Source organism: Tinamus guttatus, unplaced genomic scaffold (assembly GCF_059628265.1).
Source record: "Tinamus guttatus ecotype Peru unplaced genomic scaffold, ASM5962826v1 Tinamus_guttatus_pri_ptg000348l, whole genome shotgun sequence".
NCBI classification, from domain to species: domain Eukaryota; kingdom Metazoa; phylum Chordata; class Aves; order Tinamiformes; family Tinamidae; genus Tinamus; species Tinamus guttatus.
In genome coordinates this window covers 353809-371125 of record NW_028288882.1, presented here as the reverse complement: position 1 = coordinate 371125, position 17317 = coordinate 353809, and the positions used below count along the sequence as shown (strand labels likewise).

At 57.3% G+C, this 17317-nt stretch overlaps 1 protein-coding gene across 1 annotated transcript; it reads left to right on the top strand.

The window, feature by feature from the left end:
- The first annotated feature begins 808 nt into the window (after positions 1 to 808).
- On the top strand, positions 809 to 2996 carry LOC148593711 (transmembrane protein 203-like). Its single transcript, XM_088529810.1, has 2 exons — positions 809 to 1032; positions 2810 to 2996. The coding sequence occupies exons 1-2, from the start codon at positions 809 to 811 to the stop codon at positions 2994 to 2996; spliced, it is 411 nt and encodes a 136-aa protein (XP_088385936.1).
- The last annotated feature ends 14321 nt before the right edge of the window (positions 2997 to 17317 follow it).

Sequence of the window (17317 nt, the reverse complement as noted above, 5' to 3'; positions counted from 1 at the left end):
TGCCCTTTGCAGCCTCACTCCAAACGGGGCTCTCCGCTTCATCCATCCCCTGACTCCATACTAGCACCAACGGGCTGCTAAAGCGTTTCGCAGAAAACACCAAGGAACCTGTTTCTCACTCCAAGCACAAAGCGTGCGCAGCACGAGTCTTGGCACAGCAAAACACTTCCTTTGGCATGCCCTTTGCAGCCTCACTCCAAACGGGGCTCTCCGCTTCATCCATCCCCTGACTCCATACTAGCACCAACGGCCTGCTAAAGCGTTTCGCAGAAAACACCAAGGAACCTGTTTCTCACTCCAAGCACAAAGCGTGCGCAACACGAGTCTTGGCACAGCAAAACACTTCTCTTGGCATGCCCTTTGCAGCCTCACTCCAAACGGGGCTCTCCGCTTCATCCATCCCCTGACTCCATACTAGCACCAACGGGCTGCTAAAGCGTTTCGCAGAAAACACCAAGGAACCTGTTTCTCACTCCAAGCACAAAGCGTGCGCAGCACGAGTCTTTGCACAGCAAAACACTTCCTTTGGCATGCCCTTTGCAGCCTCACTCCAAACGGGGCTCTCCGCTTCATCCATCCCCTGACTCCATACTAGCACCAACGGGCTGCTAAAGCGTTTCGCAGAAAACACCAAGGAACCTGTTTCTCACTCCAAGCACAAAGCGTGCGCAGCACGAGCCACTGAGCTGCCGCCGACGTCATCACCCAGCACCGAGCGATGTCCCTGCCGCAGTGAGGCACTCAGCAGGCGCGACGTCACCCCCGGCGCCGCAGTGACGTCACGGCGCGGCGCTGACGTCACGCAGCGATGCTGTTGTCGTTGCGCGAGCTGGGGCAGCGGTTGCGCCTGGCGCCCTGCGAGCTCAGCCTGCACGGGCTGGCGCTGCTGCTCTGCTCCGCGCTGCTGGCGCTCAAGGCGGACGGCGCGGCCGCCGCGCTCTCCTGGCGGGCCGTGCTCGGGCCCTGCTTCGCCGCTGATGGCCTCAGCACCTACTTCAGCACCATGGTGTCTGTGCGGCTCTGCTGGGATGGCGAGAACCACAGAATCACAGAACGCTGAAGGTTGGAAGGGACCTCTGGAGGTCATCTAGTCCAACCCCCTGCACACGCAGGGTTGCCTAGAGCACGTGGCACAGGACTGCATCCAAGCGGGTTTTGAAGATCTCCAGAGAAGGAAACTCCACAACCTCTCTGGGCAGCGTGTTCCAGCGCTCTGTCACCTTCACTGTTAAGAAAATTTTCCTTAAGTTCATGTGCAACTTATGGTGCTTCAGTTTGTGGCCATTACCTCTAGTTCTGTCGGTGGCCACCAGGGAAAAGAGGCCAGCACCATCCTCCTCACTGCCTCCCTTGAGGTACTTATATACACTGATTAGATCCCCTCTCAGCCTTCTCTTCTCCAGGCTGAACAGGCCCAGCTCCCTCAGCGTCTCCTCATGGGGCAGATGTTCCAGGCCCCTGATCATCCTTGTGGCCCTGCGCTGGACTCTCTCCAGCAGCTCCACATCTCTCTTGTACTGTGGAGCCCAGAACTGGACACAATACTCCAGATGCGGCCTCACCAGGGCTCAGTAGAGGGGCAGGATCACCGCCCTCGACCTGCTGGAGATGCTCTTCTTAATGCACCCTAGGATCCCATTGGCCTTCTTGGCCACAAGGGCACACTGCTGCCTCATGGTCAACTTATCCTCCACCATGACGCCCAGGTCCCTCTCTGCAGAGCTGCTCTCCAGAAGGTCGGTCCCCAGCCTGTGCTGGTGTCTGGGGTTTTTCCTCCCCAGCTGCAGAACCTTGCACTTGGCCTTGTTGAATTGCATGAGGTTTTTCACCGCCCAGTTGTCCAGTCTGTCCAGGTCCCTCTGGATGGCAGCGCAGCCCTCTGGGGTATTGGCTACTTCTCCCAGTTCGTAATCATCAGCAAACTTGCTGAGGGAGCACTCTGTGCCTTCATCCAGGTCATTGATGAATAAACTGAACAGGACTGGACCAAGGACTGACCCCTGGGGGACCCCGCTAGCTACAGGCCTCCAACCAGACTCGGCACCGCAGATCACCACCCTCTGAGCTCTGCCATCCAGCCAGTTCCTAATCCACCTCACTGTGCACTCATCTATCCCACACTTCCAGAGCTTGCCTAGGAGGATGTTGTGACGGATGGTGTCAGAAGCCTTGGTGAAGTCGAGAAAGGCAACATCCACCGCTCTCCCCTCATCTATCCAGCTGGTCATTCCATCATAGAAGGCTATCAGATTAGTCAAGCAAGATTTCCCCTTGGTGAATCCATGCTGACTACTCCTGAGCACCTTCTTGTCCTCCACGTGCCCGGAGACAACAGCCAGTATGAGCCGTTCCATCACTTTTCCGGGGACAGAGGTGAGGCTCACTGGCCTGGAGTTGCCTGGATCCTCCTTCTTGCCTTTTTTGAAGACTGGCGTGACATTGGCCTTCTTCCAGTCTTCTGGCACCTCCCCCATTCTCCAGCATCTTTGAAAGATGCTGAAGAGTGGCTTAGCTATGACATCTGCCATCTCCCGCAGCACTCTAGGGTGCATCCCATCAGGGCCCATGGATTTGTGGGTATTGAGTTTCCTTAGGTGCTCTCTGACCCAATCTTCCTCTACTCAGGGGGAGTCTTCCTCTCTCCAGGCTTCTTCTCTTGTCCCTAGGGCCTGGGGCTCTAAAGGGCTGCCCTTGGTAAACACCAAAGCAAAGAGGGCATTCAGCAAATCTGCTTTTTCTGTGTTATTTGTAACCAGGGTGCCCATCCCGTTCACCAGCGGACCCACGTTTTCCCTGATCTTCCTTTTGCTGAGAAGCGGCTGGCCGTGCTGCGGCGGCTCTGGGTGCTCACCATGCTGGGGCTCCAGTTCGTCTTCGAGCTGCTGCTGTGCCACAAGCTGGCAGAGGGCACGCGCGAGCTCTGGTACGGGCTGGTCATGGCGCCCGTCTTCATCCAGCTGCAGCTGCTGCTGCTCCGCGCCTGCCGCGTGAACTGAGGGGCGACGCGGATGGCTGGGGACTGACCTTCTGGAGAGCAGCTCTGCGGAGAAAGACCTGGGTGTCATGGTGGACGACAAGTTGACCATGAGGCAGCAGTGTGCCCTCGTGGCCAAGAAGGCCAATGGGATCCTGGGGTGCATTAAGTGTGTCTCCAGCAGGTCGAGGGAGGTGATCCTGCCCCTCTACTCAGCCCTGGTGAGGCCTCATCTGGAGTATTGTGTCCAGTTCTGGGCTCCACAGTATAAGAGGGATGTGGAGCTGCTGGAGAGAGTCCAGCGCAGGGCCACAAGGATGATCAGGGGCCTGGAACATCTGCCCTACGAGGAGAGGCCGAGGGAGCTGGGTCTGTTCAGCCTGGAGAAGAGAAGGCTGAGAGGGGATCTAATCAGTGTATATAAGTACCTCAAGGGAGGGAGTGCAGAGGATGGTGCTGGTCTCTTTTCCCTGGTGGCCACCGACAGAACTAGAGGTAATGGCCACAAACTGAAGCACCAAAAGTTCCACAGGAACTTAAGGAAAAATTTCTTAACAGTAAGGTGACAGAGCACTGGAACAGGCTGCCCAGAGAGGTTGTGGAGTCTCCTTCCCTGGAGATCTTCAAAACCCGCTTGGACGCATTCCTGTGCCACGTGCTTTAGGTGACCCTGCGTGTGCAAGGGGGTTGGACTAGATGATCTCTAGAGGTCCCTTCCAACCCTATGCATTCTATGATTCTATGGGCCGGCCCCAGCCCCAGCTCCAGCCCCGGCCAGGATGGGCACGAGGTGCCGGGGGCTGCGGCCCAGAGCGGAGCCGCTGCGGAGCAGCCGCGTCAGGACGGGGCAGCGCTGAGCCCCGAGCAGCAGGCGCGGGGCCCGGGGGCCTGCGCTGGCCTTAGCGCCAGGCTTCACTCCAGCCACGGCGATTCTGATATCTCCGCAAAGGCCCCGTTTGTGCCGCGTCGCCAACGTCGGCCTGGCTCGGCTCTCGTGTGAATGTGTCCTGATGTGCAGGCCCTGTTGGACGGGCCAGTGAATGTAAAGCAAAACTGTACAGATGGGGGAATTATACACATACAGCTCCTTGTTTCTTGTTGTTGTTTATTTTCCCCCGGAAAGTTTCTGTACTGAAACCTGCCGCCTGGAGTAAGAATTCTTTGGGGGTTGTTTATGTGCTGTCGGCACCTGTGTAAACCTCAAGCTGCTGCCAGCCTGAAACAGAGAAGCTGCTGCTTGTCCTGAGCAGTCCGAGGCCATGATCTTAACACCGATTTCTGCAGTTCTACTCCAATGTGTTCCCGTTTCTCCTGTCCCCTCCCCGAGTGGCACTTCCTGCCCTCAGGGTGCCAGCAAGGTTGTCTCACGGATTGTGCTGGGAGGCAGAGGGAGCTGGTGCATGGTGTTGAACAGAAATGCAGTTTTTAGTGTTGTAGGCCTATTCCCCAAGGTAGTGCTAAGGGTGTTGGGAGGGCCAAGAGAAGGGGCAGAGTAGGAGCAGCTGCTGCTGCTCCTGAAGACAGTTTCTCTGGGTCACAGCTTTGGTGGGAAACGCTCCTCGACCGTCTGGAAATGAGCCAGGCTGAATGAGGGGGCTTTAGTCTTTCGAGGGGACTTGGAGATCAGCAAGTTACCGTGAGTTTCACAAAGTAAAGATGCTTCAGTGTCATTTAGCTGCAGCTGTGAGGCTGTTCGGGACTATGGATCCCTCACCTACCTGTGAGACAACGAACGTTACTCTGGTGCACAGAGGCAACTTTGTGCTGGATTTGGGGACAATGATGGTTGCAAGAAACCTCCTGCAGTCGTGGGCTTCCCCGCTGAGCTCCGCAGGGCTCGGTGACCCTTTGCTACCTGTGCTGGCTCTGCCCCTTCACAAAGTTACTCTGTGCCTCTGCTGGGACGTGTCCTCTCTGGAACGTGTGGACAGACGTGGTGCCGGGTAGAGCTGCCTGGCCAGGCAGAGCAGGGCGAATGTGACCCTAGGAGGACAGGCTTGGAAGCCACAGGGAGCCGCTGCAGCCAGAGCAGTGACCCCATAGAACAGACCCTGCGGAGTGCCACCGAGTTCAGCTGGGGCTATGCGGCACATGTGGCGCTCCAGCCGAGCAGCAGTGGATGGGTGGAGAAGCCACCCTGGTGGCTTAGAGCTTGTGTCCTCCAGAAATGGGCCGAGCCGAGAGGTTCTAGGCAGGGGGATGGTGTCTGAGGGCACAGGCAGAGACAGCAGCAGCGAAGCTGTGAACACGACCATGTGCGAGTCCCTTGGCAGCACTCTGGGGCAGGGCAGGACCATGTCCATGGGGCTGATGGCCCCAGCGTTGTAGGATCCTCTGATGATCATGAAATAAGTGATTGGCTTCCTTTTCTTGACAGCCCTCGGGCATGAGGCGGACATTTTCCCTATGTGATGGGGATTGTCCCTTCACAGGGAATCTGCTACAGCCAGGTTGTGACAGAAAGGGGTCTGATCCAGGAGGAGGCCAGGGCTGACAGCGAGGGACTTAGTCCCCAGTGTGTGGTGTGACCTGGCTCCCCACCGGCCTCTGCTCAGCTCAACTGTGGCTGCAGCCCTGGCCCGGGGACACTCAATGGTCTGTCCTGGCCTCAGGGTGTGGAGCTGAAAAGGGCCAGGAGCAGCTCAGAGACAGCTCTGGCTGCTGCCAGGAGATGGAGGCAGTGGGGGCTGCCTCTGCTCAGGGCCCCGGCCCCCTCCTTGCACGGCCATCCTTCCTTTTCCAACCGCATCCTGCTTCTGGTTGGAATCAAACCTGCTCTCAAAACCCCGGCTGCTCTGCGGGCAATTCCAGGGCAGGGGATATGACCAAGGTTGCTCTTTAAGAGGTGACAGATTCGTAAGGGCAATGTGAAAAGTGGCACGTGTGGTGTCATCATGACAACGTGCAACTGCTCAATGCCCACGTGAGGTAACCTAGAGAAGCTCAAAATTCCAGAACTCTGCCTGAGTTCTGTTGACAGGTATCTACGAGCGACTGACAGCACAAAGAGGACAAGTAAGTTGGTTTTCCCCATCTTCACTGTTGCCTGTGAGCAATCCTGGCTCCATCCCTCGCTGCCCGTGTGTGCGTGCCGGGCAGTGCGCAGGCGTGACAGTGCAGGCAGGTGAGAGGAGCCCACTGACCTCGAGATACCCACAGCTTCCTTGAGGAGAGGGCCAACGTGGAGGCCGCTTTCGGGAACGGCCTCCTTGCAGCTTTAACTCATCAACGCTCTTCCCAGTGCGTCACATCCAAGCAATTTCTCTCTTTCTGTGTTGACCTTTGCAGGGTCCTTTGCCAGGATGGCCATTAAAAAGAGCCGTCTGATCTCTGTTGTTCTGGCGTTACTGCTCCTGGAGTCATTCATTGCCCGTCAGCTGGTCTTGTTCAAGGTCAGCTTGTCACCCGAGGCCAAGGTGAGCAGCACTGCAGAGCAGACATGTGGCACAGATGCTCCATGAGACAAGAGCTCATGTTAGGGCTTTGGAGTGTGTGGGGCTCGCTAGGATGAGTCTTGCAGGTGTGAGTCTTCGCCAGCCATGCCAAAATGCAGGCAGAAGAGAGAAGGCAGGGGCCCTGAAAGAGCCTTGCTGGAGCTGGGGCCAGCATGGGCCAGGCTGATCGAGCCCTCTGGCTGACTCTGAGCCCTTCATCTCAGACTCAAGACCAGACCTTGAAGGGCCCTGTCCTGTCACTGCTCTGCTCGACCATGCTTGAGACTGCCATAGCTTTGGGAGGGTCTCCGCTTTAAGAGCAATAAGAGCTGCTCTTTGGGACACCCTCTTGGGGACATCTTAGCTTTGACAAAGTGACCAGTCTCCTGGCAGGGCTGGGCTCCAGCCCCACCATCCCTGCTGCTCTTCCAGCCAGCCACGAGCTCTTCATTTGTGCTTCCAGGTGGACCGAGGGATGGACGCCGGCTTGTCCCACCCCACTCTGTTCATCATCAAAAGGGAGACAGGTGATGAGAACAACATGGCTGAGATCAGGCAGAGCTTTTTCTGTAATGTGCAGGGTCAGTATCCCCTCTGCGGTGGCCTTGATGCTGCCCTGGGTGTGTGTGTGTGTCTGTATGGCAGCTGGGGTGGCCTCATTTCCCTTTCCTTAGTGTGCCAAAGCGGGGCGTTTCTCATCCGAGTGACCTGACTCTCTTCCAGGGCCAGGCACATCAAGCTATGCCAACGATACTGCGAAAGCTCTGGAGTCCCTAAGAGAGTGGCTGGACAGAGCTCTGAAGGCCATTGCCACTGAGAAAGGGAGAGAGGTAGCAGCTTTTCTTGGAGCACCAGCAGGCAGCAGGCTCCTGAGGTACTTGGCAGGCCCTGAGGAGAAGGGGAGGTGGCCAAGCTGCAGGCAGCTGCCAGCAGCCTGGCTAATGCGGCATCCTGCACGGGGCCGGCTGCGCCGAGCTCCCCAGCTGCCCTGAGCAAGGGAGCCCTGGCAGGAAGACAGCACAGTGGGGAGCCATGGCAGGACCTGAGCTGTACTGGCCCCTGTGCTGGGCCCTGGGGGCCCAGAGACAGACGCTGGCCTTTTTGGGAGCCCACGAGCGCCAAGGATGCTGCTCTGCTTCTTGCCAAGCGGGAAATGCTCCGTGCTCTTGCTTTGCTCTTCCTTCTTCCTGCAACATAAGGCAGTGGTTCCCACCAGGGCACGCACTTTCTGCAGACGTGGTTGGGTGCTGGTAGGGGAGTGTGTTCAAGGTAGAATGCCAAAGGGCTGCCTAGGAAAAGCAAGGAGCACCTTGTACAAGCTAGAGAGCAGCAAACATCATTTCACAGCAACTGCTCAGGACCAAACGCTGCAATCTGTGAAAGTAGGAGGAAGCCAACTGCTTCCTTGGGTTCTCTGCATTGGGATTATTTCACTGCATTTGTTTCTTGAATTTTGGATGCTTCTTAGGCAAAAGAACAACTCATCAGCAGATGAAAGCATGGAGGGAATTGCTAAGAGCATGAAGGATTTTGCCATGGATTTCCACGGGGTTGGAATCATCACACGGCAAGAGGAAAGAGCTTATGGCTGGATCAGCGTCACCTACCTAATCTATTCCTTCCCTGAGGTGAGAGAAGGCTGAAACAGCCACCCCTTCTTTGCACTGGGTGCTTGTTGGTTTGTGTGGTTGTTCCTTTCTTTCTTTTGGATCTTTCTTACCTTTTTAAACTCACTTAGCACAGAAGGAAAAGTCTGGGTCTTTGCACCTCAGGAATGATGTAGGAGAAGGAATTCTTTTATTAGGCTAAAGTGCAAGGGGAGGGAGAGAGCAGGGATGAGGGTTTTGCAGCTAAAAGATCAGGGCACATCCCCATGCCGTGTGGACACAGGGAAGAAAACCCCATGCTAACTAACACCGAGCACATCTGGAAAAGCCAAGGCCAACCCGTGCCCTCAAGGACATCCCTTCTGCTTTATTCTGTTTGGCTCTGATCCAATCCAGTTGTGCTCTGGGAACCAGCTCACACATTTCCCCCTCCCTGCCCGCCAACAAAAAAAAAAAAAAAAAAAAAAACCAGCTGCCTTAAATGGGAGGAGAATGTGACTTGCACCCAGGACATAGGGCTGTCTTGGGATCCTCTTTCTGTCCTGTCTCGTCCTGGCAGAACTCCTGCTAACACGCAGATGTGCAGCTCAGCCCCGTGGCCAAGGCTCGTGGAGACCTCCTGCCTGGGGACACGCGCTGTGCCTGTGCCAGGCCTGGCACGCAGGGCCCCAGTGCTGCTAGGGGCATCTCTGTGCTAGAGCTGCCCTCACGATGCCCCCCTCTCTCCTTTGGCAGGCCGGGAGTACGGACGTCGGCTGGAGTCTGGGCTACGCGCTGGAGGTCGCCAACACCGTCCCACAGGAGGTGCTGCACTTGGTGTGGAAAAAACCCTCCGTGCGCGCTGCAGCCGTGGCCTTCGTGGGTCTCATTGTCGTGCACACGCAATGGCCATGTAGGAGCTGGGCTGCATCTCTAAGAGAGTAGGAGGGCATCGAGGCTGGACGGCTGACTTGGGCAGGGTGACTTATAAATATATAAATTAACTTATAAAACTTATAAATATATAAATTCATAAATATATAAAATATATTATAATAAATAAATATTATAGAAATTATATTATAATAAATAAATAAATACATAATATAGAAATAAATGGCATTCTAAAGAATGCCTCCCAGAATGCATTAAAGAAATTCTCGTTCTTTTGCTCTTGAATCAAAAGGATTTTAATGTTGTTCGTTCCAGGTAAGGGGGGGTGCCGATGGTGGGAGCTGAGCCAAGGGCCCAGAACAAGGGCCTTGGCCATGGGGAGGTGCTCTGCAAAATGCAGCTCAGTCCCTGGTGTGTGGTGTGACCTGGCTCCGCACCGGCCTCTGCTCAGGTCGCCTGTGGCTGCAGCCCTGGCCCGGGGACGCTCAATGGCCTGTCCTGGCCTCAGAGTGTGGAGCTGAAAACCCAGCCTGGGAGCACCCCATTTCCCGGTCCTTGTGCACCCTCAGCTGTGACTGGGACCCCGGCACAGGCCACTGGGATTTCATTCCTGCTGTGGGTGCCACTGTCTGCTGAAGGGCACAGAGCAGCAGAGCAGTGGAAGAGGGAGGACAGGAGATGAGAAGGCTGAGCCGAACAGCAGGGAGCAGGAGGCAGCAAAGCCTCTGACTCAGGAGGGGACACAAACGCAGGGACAGCGACCCACATTCCAGCTCCTTTTCCCGCCCCCACCGCGCTCCCAGCCTTTCCACGGCCGCGCTCCCGCCGGCGGCTGCCGCTCCGGGCACTGTCCCCTTGCCCGGGACGGCAGAGCTGCTGCAGCCCCAGGGCCCGGCACACGGCCGCACTCGCAGCTATGGCCGCCCCCGGCGCAGAGCCCCCGGGCGCTGCCCCCGCCGCCCGCACCCGCTGCCCGCAGGGGAAGGGGCTTCGCGCTGCCAGGGATGCGCTCCAGGCGCCTGCGGAACCGGGAACCGGGGAAGCGGGAACCACTGCGGGAAGGGGGAGCTGGGGATTGCGGTCCCGGCCATGCGGGAACCAGAGCTCGGGGGCACCACGGACAGGGGCTCACGGGGACTGGGGGGAAGCGGGGACGGAGGCACCGTGGGAAGCAGGAAGAGAGTGACGGGAGCAGCGCGGCAAGGACGGACCGGGGACGGGAGGGACCGGGGGAAGGAGGAATCGGGGACTGGGGAAAGGGGGAATCGGGGACGCGGGGACCGGGCAAGCGCGGTCCCAGCGACACCGGCGCTGGAACCGGGAGTGAGGAGAGCGCCCCGCGCCGGGAGCCACGGAGCTGCCGCTGACGTCATCACCCGGCGCCGAGCGACGTCCCCGCCGCAGTGAGGCGCTCTGCGCCGGGAGCCACGGAGCTGCCGCTGACGTCATCACCCGGCGCCGAGCGACGTCCCCGCCGCAGTGAGGCGCTCAGCAGCCCCCGCCGACGGCCTCAGCACCTACTTCAGCACCATGGTGTCTGTGCGGCTCTGCTGGGATGGCGAGAACCACAGAATCACAGAACGCTGAAGGTTGGAAGGGACCTCTGGAGGTCATCTAGTCCAACCCCCTGCACACGCAGGGTTGCCTAGAGCACGTGGCACAGGACTGCATCCAAGCGGGTTTTGAAGATCTCCAGAGAAGGAAACTCCACAACCTCTCTGGGCAGCGTGTTCCAGCGCTCTGTCACCTTCACTGTTAAGAAAATTTTCCTTAAGTTCATGTGCAACTTATGGTGCTTCAGTTTGTGGCCATTACCTCTAGTTCTGTCGGTGGCCACCAGGGAAAAGAGGCCAGCACCATCCTCCTCACTGCCTCCCTTGAGGTACTTATATACACTGATTAGATCCCCTCTCAGCCTTCTCTTCTCCAGGCTGAACAGGCCCAGCTCCCTCAGCGTCTCCTCATGGGGCAGATGTTCCAGGCCCCTGATCATCCTTGTGGCCCTGCGCTGGACTCTCTCCAGCAGCTCCACATCTCTCTTGTACTGTGGAGCCCAGAACTGGACACAATACTCCAGATGCGGCCTCACCAGGGCTCAGTAGAGGGGCAGGATCACCGCCCTCGACCTGCTGGAGATGCTCTTCTTAATGCACCCTAGGATCCCATTGGCCTTCTTGGCCACAAGGGCACACTGCTGCCTCATGGTCAACTTATCCTCCACCATGACGCCCAGGTCCCTCTCTGCAGAGCTGCTCTCCAGAAGGTCGGTCCCCAGCCTGTGCTGGTGTCTGGGGTTTTTCCTCCCCAGCTGCAGAACCTTGCACTTGGCCTTGTTGAATTGCATGAGGTTTTTCACCGCCCAGTTGTCCAGTCTGTCCAGGTCCCTCTGGATGGCAGCGCAGCCCTCTGGGGTATTGGCTACTTCTCCCAGTTCGTAATCATCAGCAAACTTGCTGAGGGAGCACTCTGTGCCTTCATCCAGGTCATTGATGAATAAACTGAACAGGACTGGACCAAGGACTGACCCCTGGGGGACCCCGCTAGCTACAGGCCTCCAACCAGACTCGGCACCGCAGATCACCACCCTCTGAGCTCTGCCATCCAGCCAGTTCCTAATCCACCTCACTGTGCACTCATCTATCCCACACTTCCAGAGCTTGCCTAGGAGGATGTTGTGACGGATGGTGTCAGAAGCCTTGGTGAAGTCGAGAAAGGCAACATCCACCGCTCTCCCCTCATCTATCCAGCTGGTCATTCCATCATAGAAGGCTATCAGATTAGTCAAGCAAGATTTCCCCTTGGTGAATCCATGCTGACTACTCCTGAGCACCTTCTTGTCCTCCACGTGCCCGGAGACAACAGCCAGTATGAGCCGTTCCATCACTTTTCCGGGGACAGAGGTGAGGCTCACTGGCCTGGAGTTGCCTGGATCCTCCTTCTTGCCTTTTTTGAAGACTGGCGTGACATTGGCCTTCTTCCAGTCTTCTGGCACCTCCCCCATTCTCCAGCATCTTTGAAAGATGCTGAAGAGTGGCTTAGCTGTGACATCTGCCATCTCCCGCAGCACTCTGGGGTGCATCCCATCAGGGCCCATGGATTTGTGGGTATCGAGTTTCCTTAGGTGCTCTCTGACCCAATCTTCCTCTACTCAGGGGGAGTCTTCCTCTCTCCAGGCTTCTTCTCTTGTCCCTAGGGCCTGGGGCTCTAAAGGGCTGCCCTTGGTAAACACCAAAGCAAAGAGGGCATTCAGCAAATCTGCTTTTTCTGTGTTATTTGTAACCAGGGTGCCCATCCCGTTCACCAGCGGACCCACGTTTTCCCTGATCTTCCTTTTGCTGAGAAGCGGCTGGCCGTGCTGCGGCGGCTCTGGGTGCTCACCGTGCTGGGGCTCCAGTTCGTCTTCGAGCTGCTGCTGTGCCACAAGCTGGCAGAGGGCACGCGCGAGCTCTGGTACGGGCTGGTCATGGCGCCCGTCTTCATCCAGCTGCAGCTGCTGCTGCTCCGCGCCTGCCGCGTGAACTGAGGGGCGACGCGGATGGCTGGGGACTGACCTTCTGGAGAGCAGCTCTGCGGAGAAAGACCTGGGTGTCATGGTGGACGACAAGTTGACCATGAGGCAGCAGTGTGCCCTCGTGGCCAAGAAGGCCAATGGGATCCTGGGGTGCATTAAGAGTGTCTCCAGCAGGTCGAGGGAGGTGATCCTGCCCCTCTACTCAGCCCTGGTGAGGCCTCATCTGGAGTATTGTGTCCAGTTCTGGGCTCCACAGTATAAGAGGGATGTGGAGCTGCTGGAGAGAGTCCAGCGCAGGGCCACAAGGATGATCAGGGGCCTGGAACATCTGCCCTACGAGGAGAGGCCGAGGGAGCTGGGTCTGTTCAGCCTGGAGAAGAGAAGGCTGAGAGGGGATCTAATCAGTGTATATAAGTACCTCAAGGGAGGGAGTGCAGAGGATGGTGCTGGTCTCTTTTCCCTGGTGGCCACCGACAGAACTAGAGGTAATGGCCACAAACTGAAGCACCAAAAGTTCCACAGGAACTTAAGGAAAAATTTCTTAACAGTAAGGTGACAGAGCACTGGAACAGGCTGCCCAGAGAGGTTGTGGAGTCTCCTTCCCTGGAGATCTTCAAAACCCGCTTGGACGCATTCCTGTGCCACGTGCTTTAGGTGACCCTGCGTGTGCAAGGGGGTTGGACTAGATGATCTCTAGAGGTCCCTTCCAACCCTATGCATTCTATGATTCTATGGGCCGGCCCCAGCCCCAGCTCCAGCCCCGGCCAGGATGGGCACGAGGTGCCGGGGGCTGTGGCCCAGAGCGGAGCCGCTGCGGAGCAGCCGCGTCAGGACGGGGCAGCGCTGAGCCCCGAGCAGCAGGCGCGGGGCCCGGGGGCCTGCGCTGGCCTTAGCGCCAGGCTTCACTCCAGCCACGGCGATTCTGATATCTCCGCAAAGGCCCCGTTTGTGCCGCGTCGCCAACGTCGGCCTGGCTCGGCTCTCGTGTGAATGTGTCCTGATGTGCAGGCCCTGTTGGACGGGCCAGTGAATGTAAAGCAAAACTGTACAGATGGGGGAATTATACACATACAGCTCCTTGTTTCTTGTTGTTGTTTATTTTCCCCCGGAAAGTTTCTGTACTGAAACCTGCCGCCTGGAGTAAGAATTCTTTGGGGGTTGTTTATGTGCTGTCGGCACCTGTGTAAACCTCAAGCTGCTGCCAGCCTGAAACAGAGAAGCTGCTGCTTGTCCTGAGCAGTCCGAGGCCATGATCTTAACACCGATTTCTGCAGTTCTACTCCAATGTGTTCCCGTTTCTCCTGTCCCCTCCCCGAGTGGCACTTCCTGCCCTCAGGGTGCCAGCAAGGTTGTCTCACGGATTGTGCTGGGAGGCAGAGGGAGCTGGTGCATGGTGTTGAACAGAAATGCAGTTTTTAGTGTTGTAGGCCTATTCCCCAAGGTAGTGCTAAGGGTGTTGGGAGGGCCAAGAGAAGGGGCAGAGTAGGAGCAGCTGCTGCTGCTCCTGAAGACAGTTTCTCTGGGTCACAGCTTTGGTGGGAAACGCTCCTCGACCGTCTAGAAATGAGCCAGGCTGAATGAGGGGGCTTTAGTCTTTCGAGGGGACTTGGAGATCAGCAAGTTACCGTGAGTTTCACAAAGTAAAGATGCTTCAGTGTCATTTAGCTGCAGCTGTGAGGCTGTTCGGGACTATGGATCCCTCACCTACCTGTGAGACAACGAACGTTACTCTGGTGCACAGAGGCAACTTTGTGCTGGATTTGGGGACAATGATGGTTGCAAGAAACCTCCTGCAGTCGTGGGCTTCCCCGCTGAGCTCCGCAGCGCTCGGTGACCCTTTGCTACCTGTGCTGGCTCTGCCCCTTCACAAAGTTACTCTGTGCCTCTGCTGGGACGTGTCCTCTCTGGAACGTGTGGACAGACGTGGTGCCGGGTAGAGCTGCCTGGCCAGGCAGAGCAGGGCGAATGTGACCCTAGGAGGACAGGCTTGGAAGCCACAGGGAGCCGCTGCAGCCAGAGCAGTGACCCCATAGAACAGACCCTGCGGAGTGCCACCGAGTTCAGCTGGGGCTATGCGGCACATGCGGCGCTCCAGCCGAGCAGCAGTGGATGGGTGGAGAAGCCACCCTGGTGGCTTAGAGCTTGTGTCCTCCAGAAATGGGCCGAGCCGAGAGGTTCTAGGCAGGGGGATGGTGTCTGAGGGCACAGGCAGAGACAGCAGCAGCGAAGCTGTGAACACGACCATGTGCGAGTCCCTTGGCAGCACTCTGGGGCAGGGCAGGACCATGTCCATGGGGCTGATGGCCCCAGCGTTGTAGGATCCTCTGATGATCATGAAATAAGTGATTGGCTTCCTTTTCTTGACAGCCCTCGGGCATGAGGCGGACATTTTCCCTATGTGATGGGGATTGTCCCTTCACAGGGAATCTGCTACAGCCAGGTTGTGACAGAAAGGGGTCTGATCCAGGAGGAGGCCAGGGCTGACAGCGAGGGACTTAGTCCCCAGTGTGTGGTGTGACCTGGCTCCCCACCGGCCTCTGCTCAGCTCAACTGTGGCTGCAGCCCTGGCCCGGGGACACTCAATGGTCTGTCCTGGCCTCAGGGTGTGGAGCTGAAAAGGGCCAGGAGCAGCTCAGAGACAGCTCTGGCTGCTGCCAGGAGATGGAGGCAGTGGGGGCTGCCTCTGCTCAGGGCCCCGGCCCCCTCCTTGCACGGCCATCCTTCCTTTTCCAACCGCATCCTGCTTCTGGTTGGAATCAAACCTGCTCTCAAAACCCCGGCTGCTCTGCGGGCAATTCCAGGGCAGGGGATATGACCAAGGTTGCTCTTTAAGAGGTGACAGATTCGTAAGGGCAATGTGAAAAGTGGCACGTGTGGTGTCATCATGACAACGTGCAACTGCTCAATGCCCACGTGAGGTAACCTAGAGAAGCTCAAAATTCCAGAACTCTGCCTGAGTTCTGTTGACAGGTATCTACGAGCGACTGACAGCACAAAGAGGACAAGTAAGTTGGTTTTCCCCATCTTCACTGTTGCCTGTGAGCAATCCTGGCTCCATCCCTCACTGCCCGTGTGTGCGTGCCGGGCAGTGCGCAGGCGTGACAGTGCAGGCAGGTGAGAGGAGCCCACTGACCTCGAGATACCCACAGCTTCCTTGAGGAGAGGGCCAACGTGGAGGCCGCTTTCGGGAACGGCCTCCTTGCAGCTTTAACTCATCAACGCTCTTCCCAGTGCGTCACATCCAAGCAATTTCTCTCTTTCTGTGTTGACCTTTGCAGGGTCCTTTGCCAGGATGGCCATTAAAAAGAGCCGTCTGATCTCTGTTGTTCTGGCGTTACTGCTCCTGGAGTCATTCATTGCCCGTCAGCTGGTCTTGTTCAAGGTCAGCTTGTCACCCGAGGCCAAGGTGAGCAGCACTGCAGAGCAGACATGTGGCACAGATGCTCCATGAGACAAGAGCTCATGTTAGGGCTTTGGAGTGTGTGGGGCTCGCTAGGATGAGTCTTGCAGGTGTGAGTCTTCTCCAGCCATGCCAAAATGCAGGCAGAAGAGAGAAGGCAGGGGCCCTGAAAGAGCCTTGCTGGAGCTGGGGCCAGCATGGGCCAGGCTGATCGAGCCCTCTGGCTGACTCTGAGCCCTTCATCTCAGACTCAAGACCAGACCTTGAAGGGCCCTGTCCTGTCACTGCTCTGCTCGACCATGCTTGAGACTGCCATAGCTTTGGGAGGGTCTCCGCTTTAAGAGCAATAAGAGCTGCTCTTTGGGACACCCTCTTGGGGACATCTTAGCTTTGACAAAGTGACCAGTCTCCTGGCAGGGCTGGGCTCCAGCCCCACCATCCCTGCTGCTCTTCCAGCCAGCCACGAGCTCTTCATTTGTGCTTCCAGGTGGACCGAGGGATGGACGCCGGCTCGTCCCACCCCACTCTGTTCATCATCAAAAGGGAGACAGGTGATGAGAACAACATGGCTGAGATCAGGCAGAGCTTTTTCTGTAATGTGCAGGGTCAGTATCCCCTCTGCGGTGGCCTTGATGCTGCCCTGGGTGTGTGTGTGTGTCTGTATGGCAGCTGGGGTGGCCTCATTTCCCTTTCCTTAGTGTGCCAAAGCGGGGCGTTTCTCATCTGAGTGACCTGACTCTCTTCCAGGGCCAGGCACATCAAGCTATGCCAACGATACTGCGAAAGCTCTGGAGTCCCTAAGAGAGTGGCTGGACAGAGCTCTGAAGGCCATTGCCACTGAGAAAGGGAGAGAGGTAGCAGCTTTTCTTGGAGCACCAGCAGGCAGCAGGCTCCTGAGGTACTTGGCAGGCCCTGAGGAGAAGGGGAGGTGGCCAAGCTGCAGGCAGCTGCCAGCAGCCTGGCTAATGCGGCATCCTGCACGGGGCCGGCTGCGCCGAGCTCCCCAGCTGCCCTGAGCAAGGGAGCCCTGGCAGGAAGACAGCACAGTGGGGAGCCATGGCAGGACCTGAGCTGTACTGGCCCCTGTGCTGGGCCCTGGGGGCCCAGAGACAGACGCTGGCCTTTTTGGGAGCCCACGAGCGCCAAGGATGCTGCTCTGCTTCTTGCCAAGCGGGAAATGCTCCGTGCTCTTGCTTTGCTCTTCCTTCTTCCTGCAACATAAGGCAGTGGTTCCCACCAGGGCACGCACTTTCTGCAGACGTGGTTGGGTGCTGGTAGGGGAGTGTGTTCAAGGTAGAATGCCAAAGGGCTGCTCTGCCACCTCATCTTGCTTTTCCCTAGGAAAAGCAAGGAGCACCTTGTACAAGCTAGAGAGCAGCAAACATCATTTCACAGCAACTGCTCAGGACCAAACGCTGCAATCTGTGAAAGTAGGAGGAAGCCAACTGCTTCCTTGGGTTCTCTGCATTGGGATTATTTCACTGCATTTGTTTCTTGAATTTTGGATGCTTCTTAGGC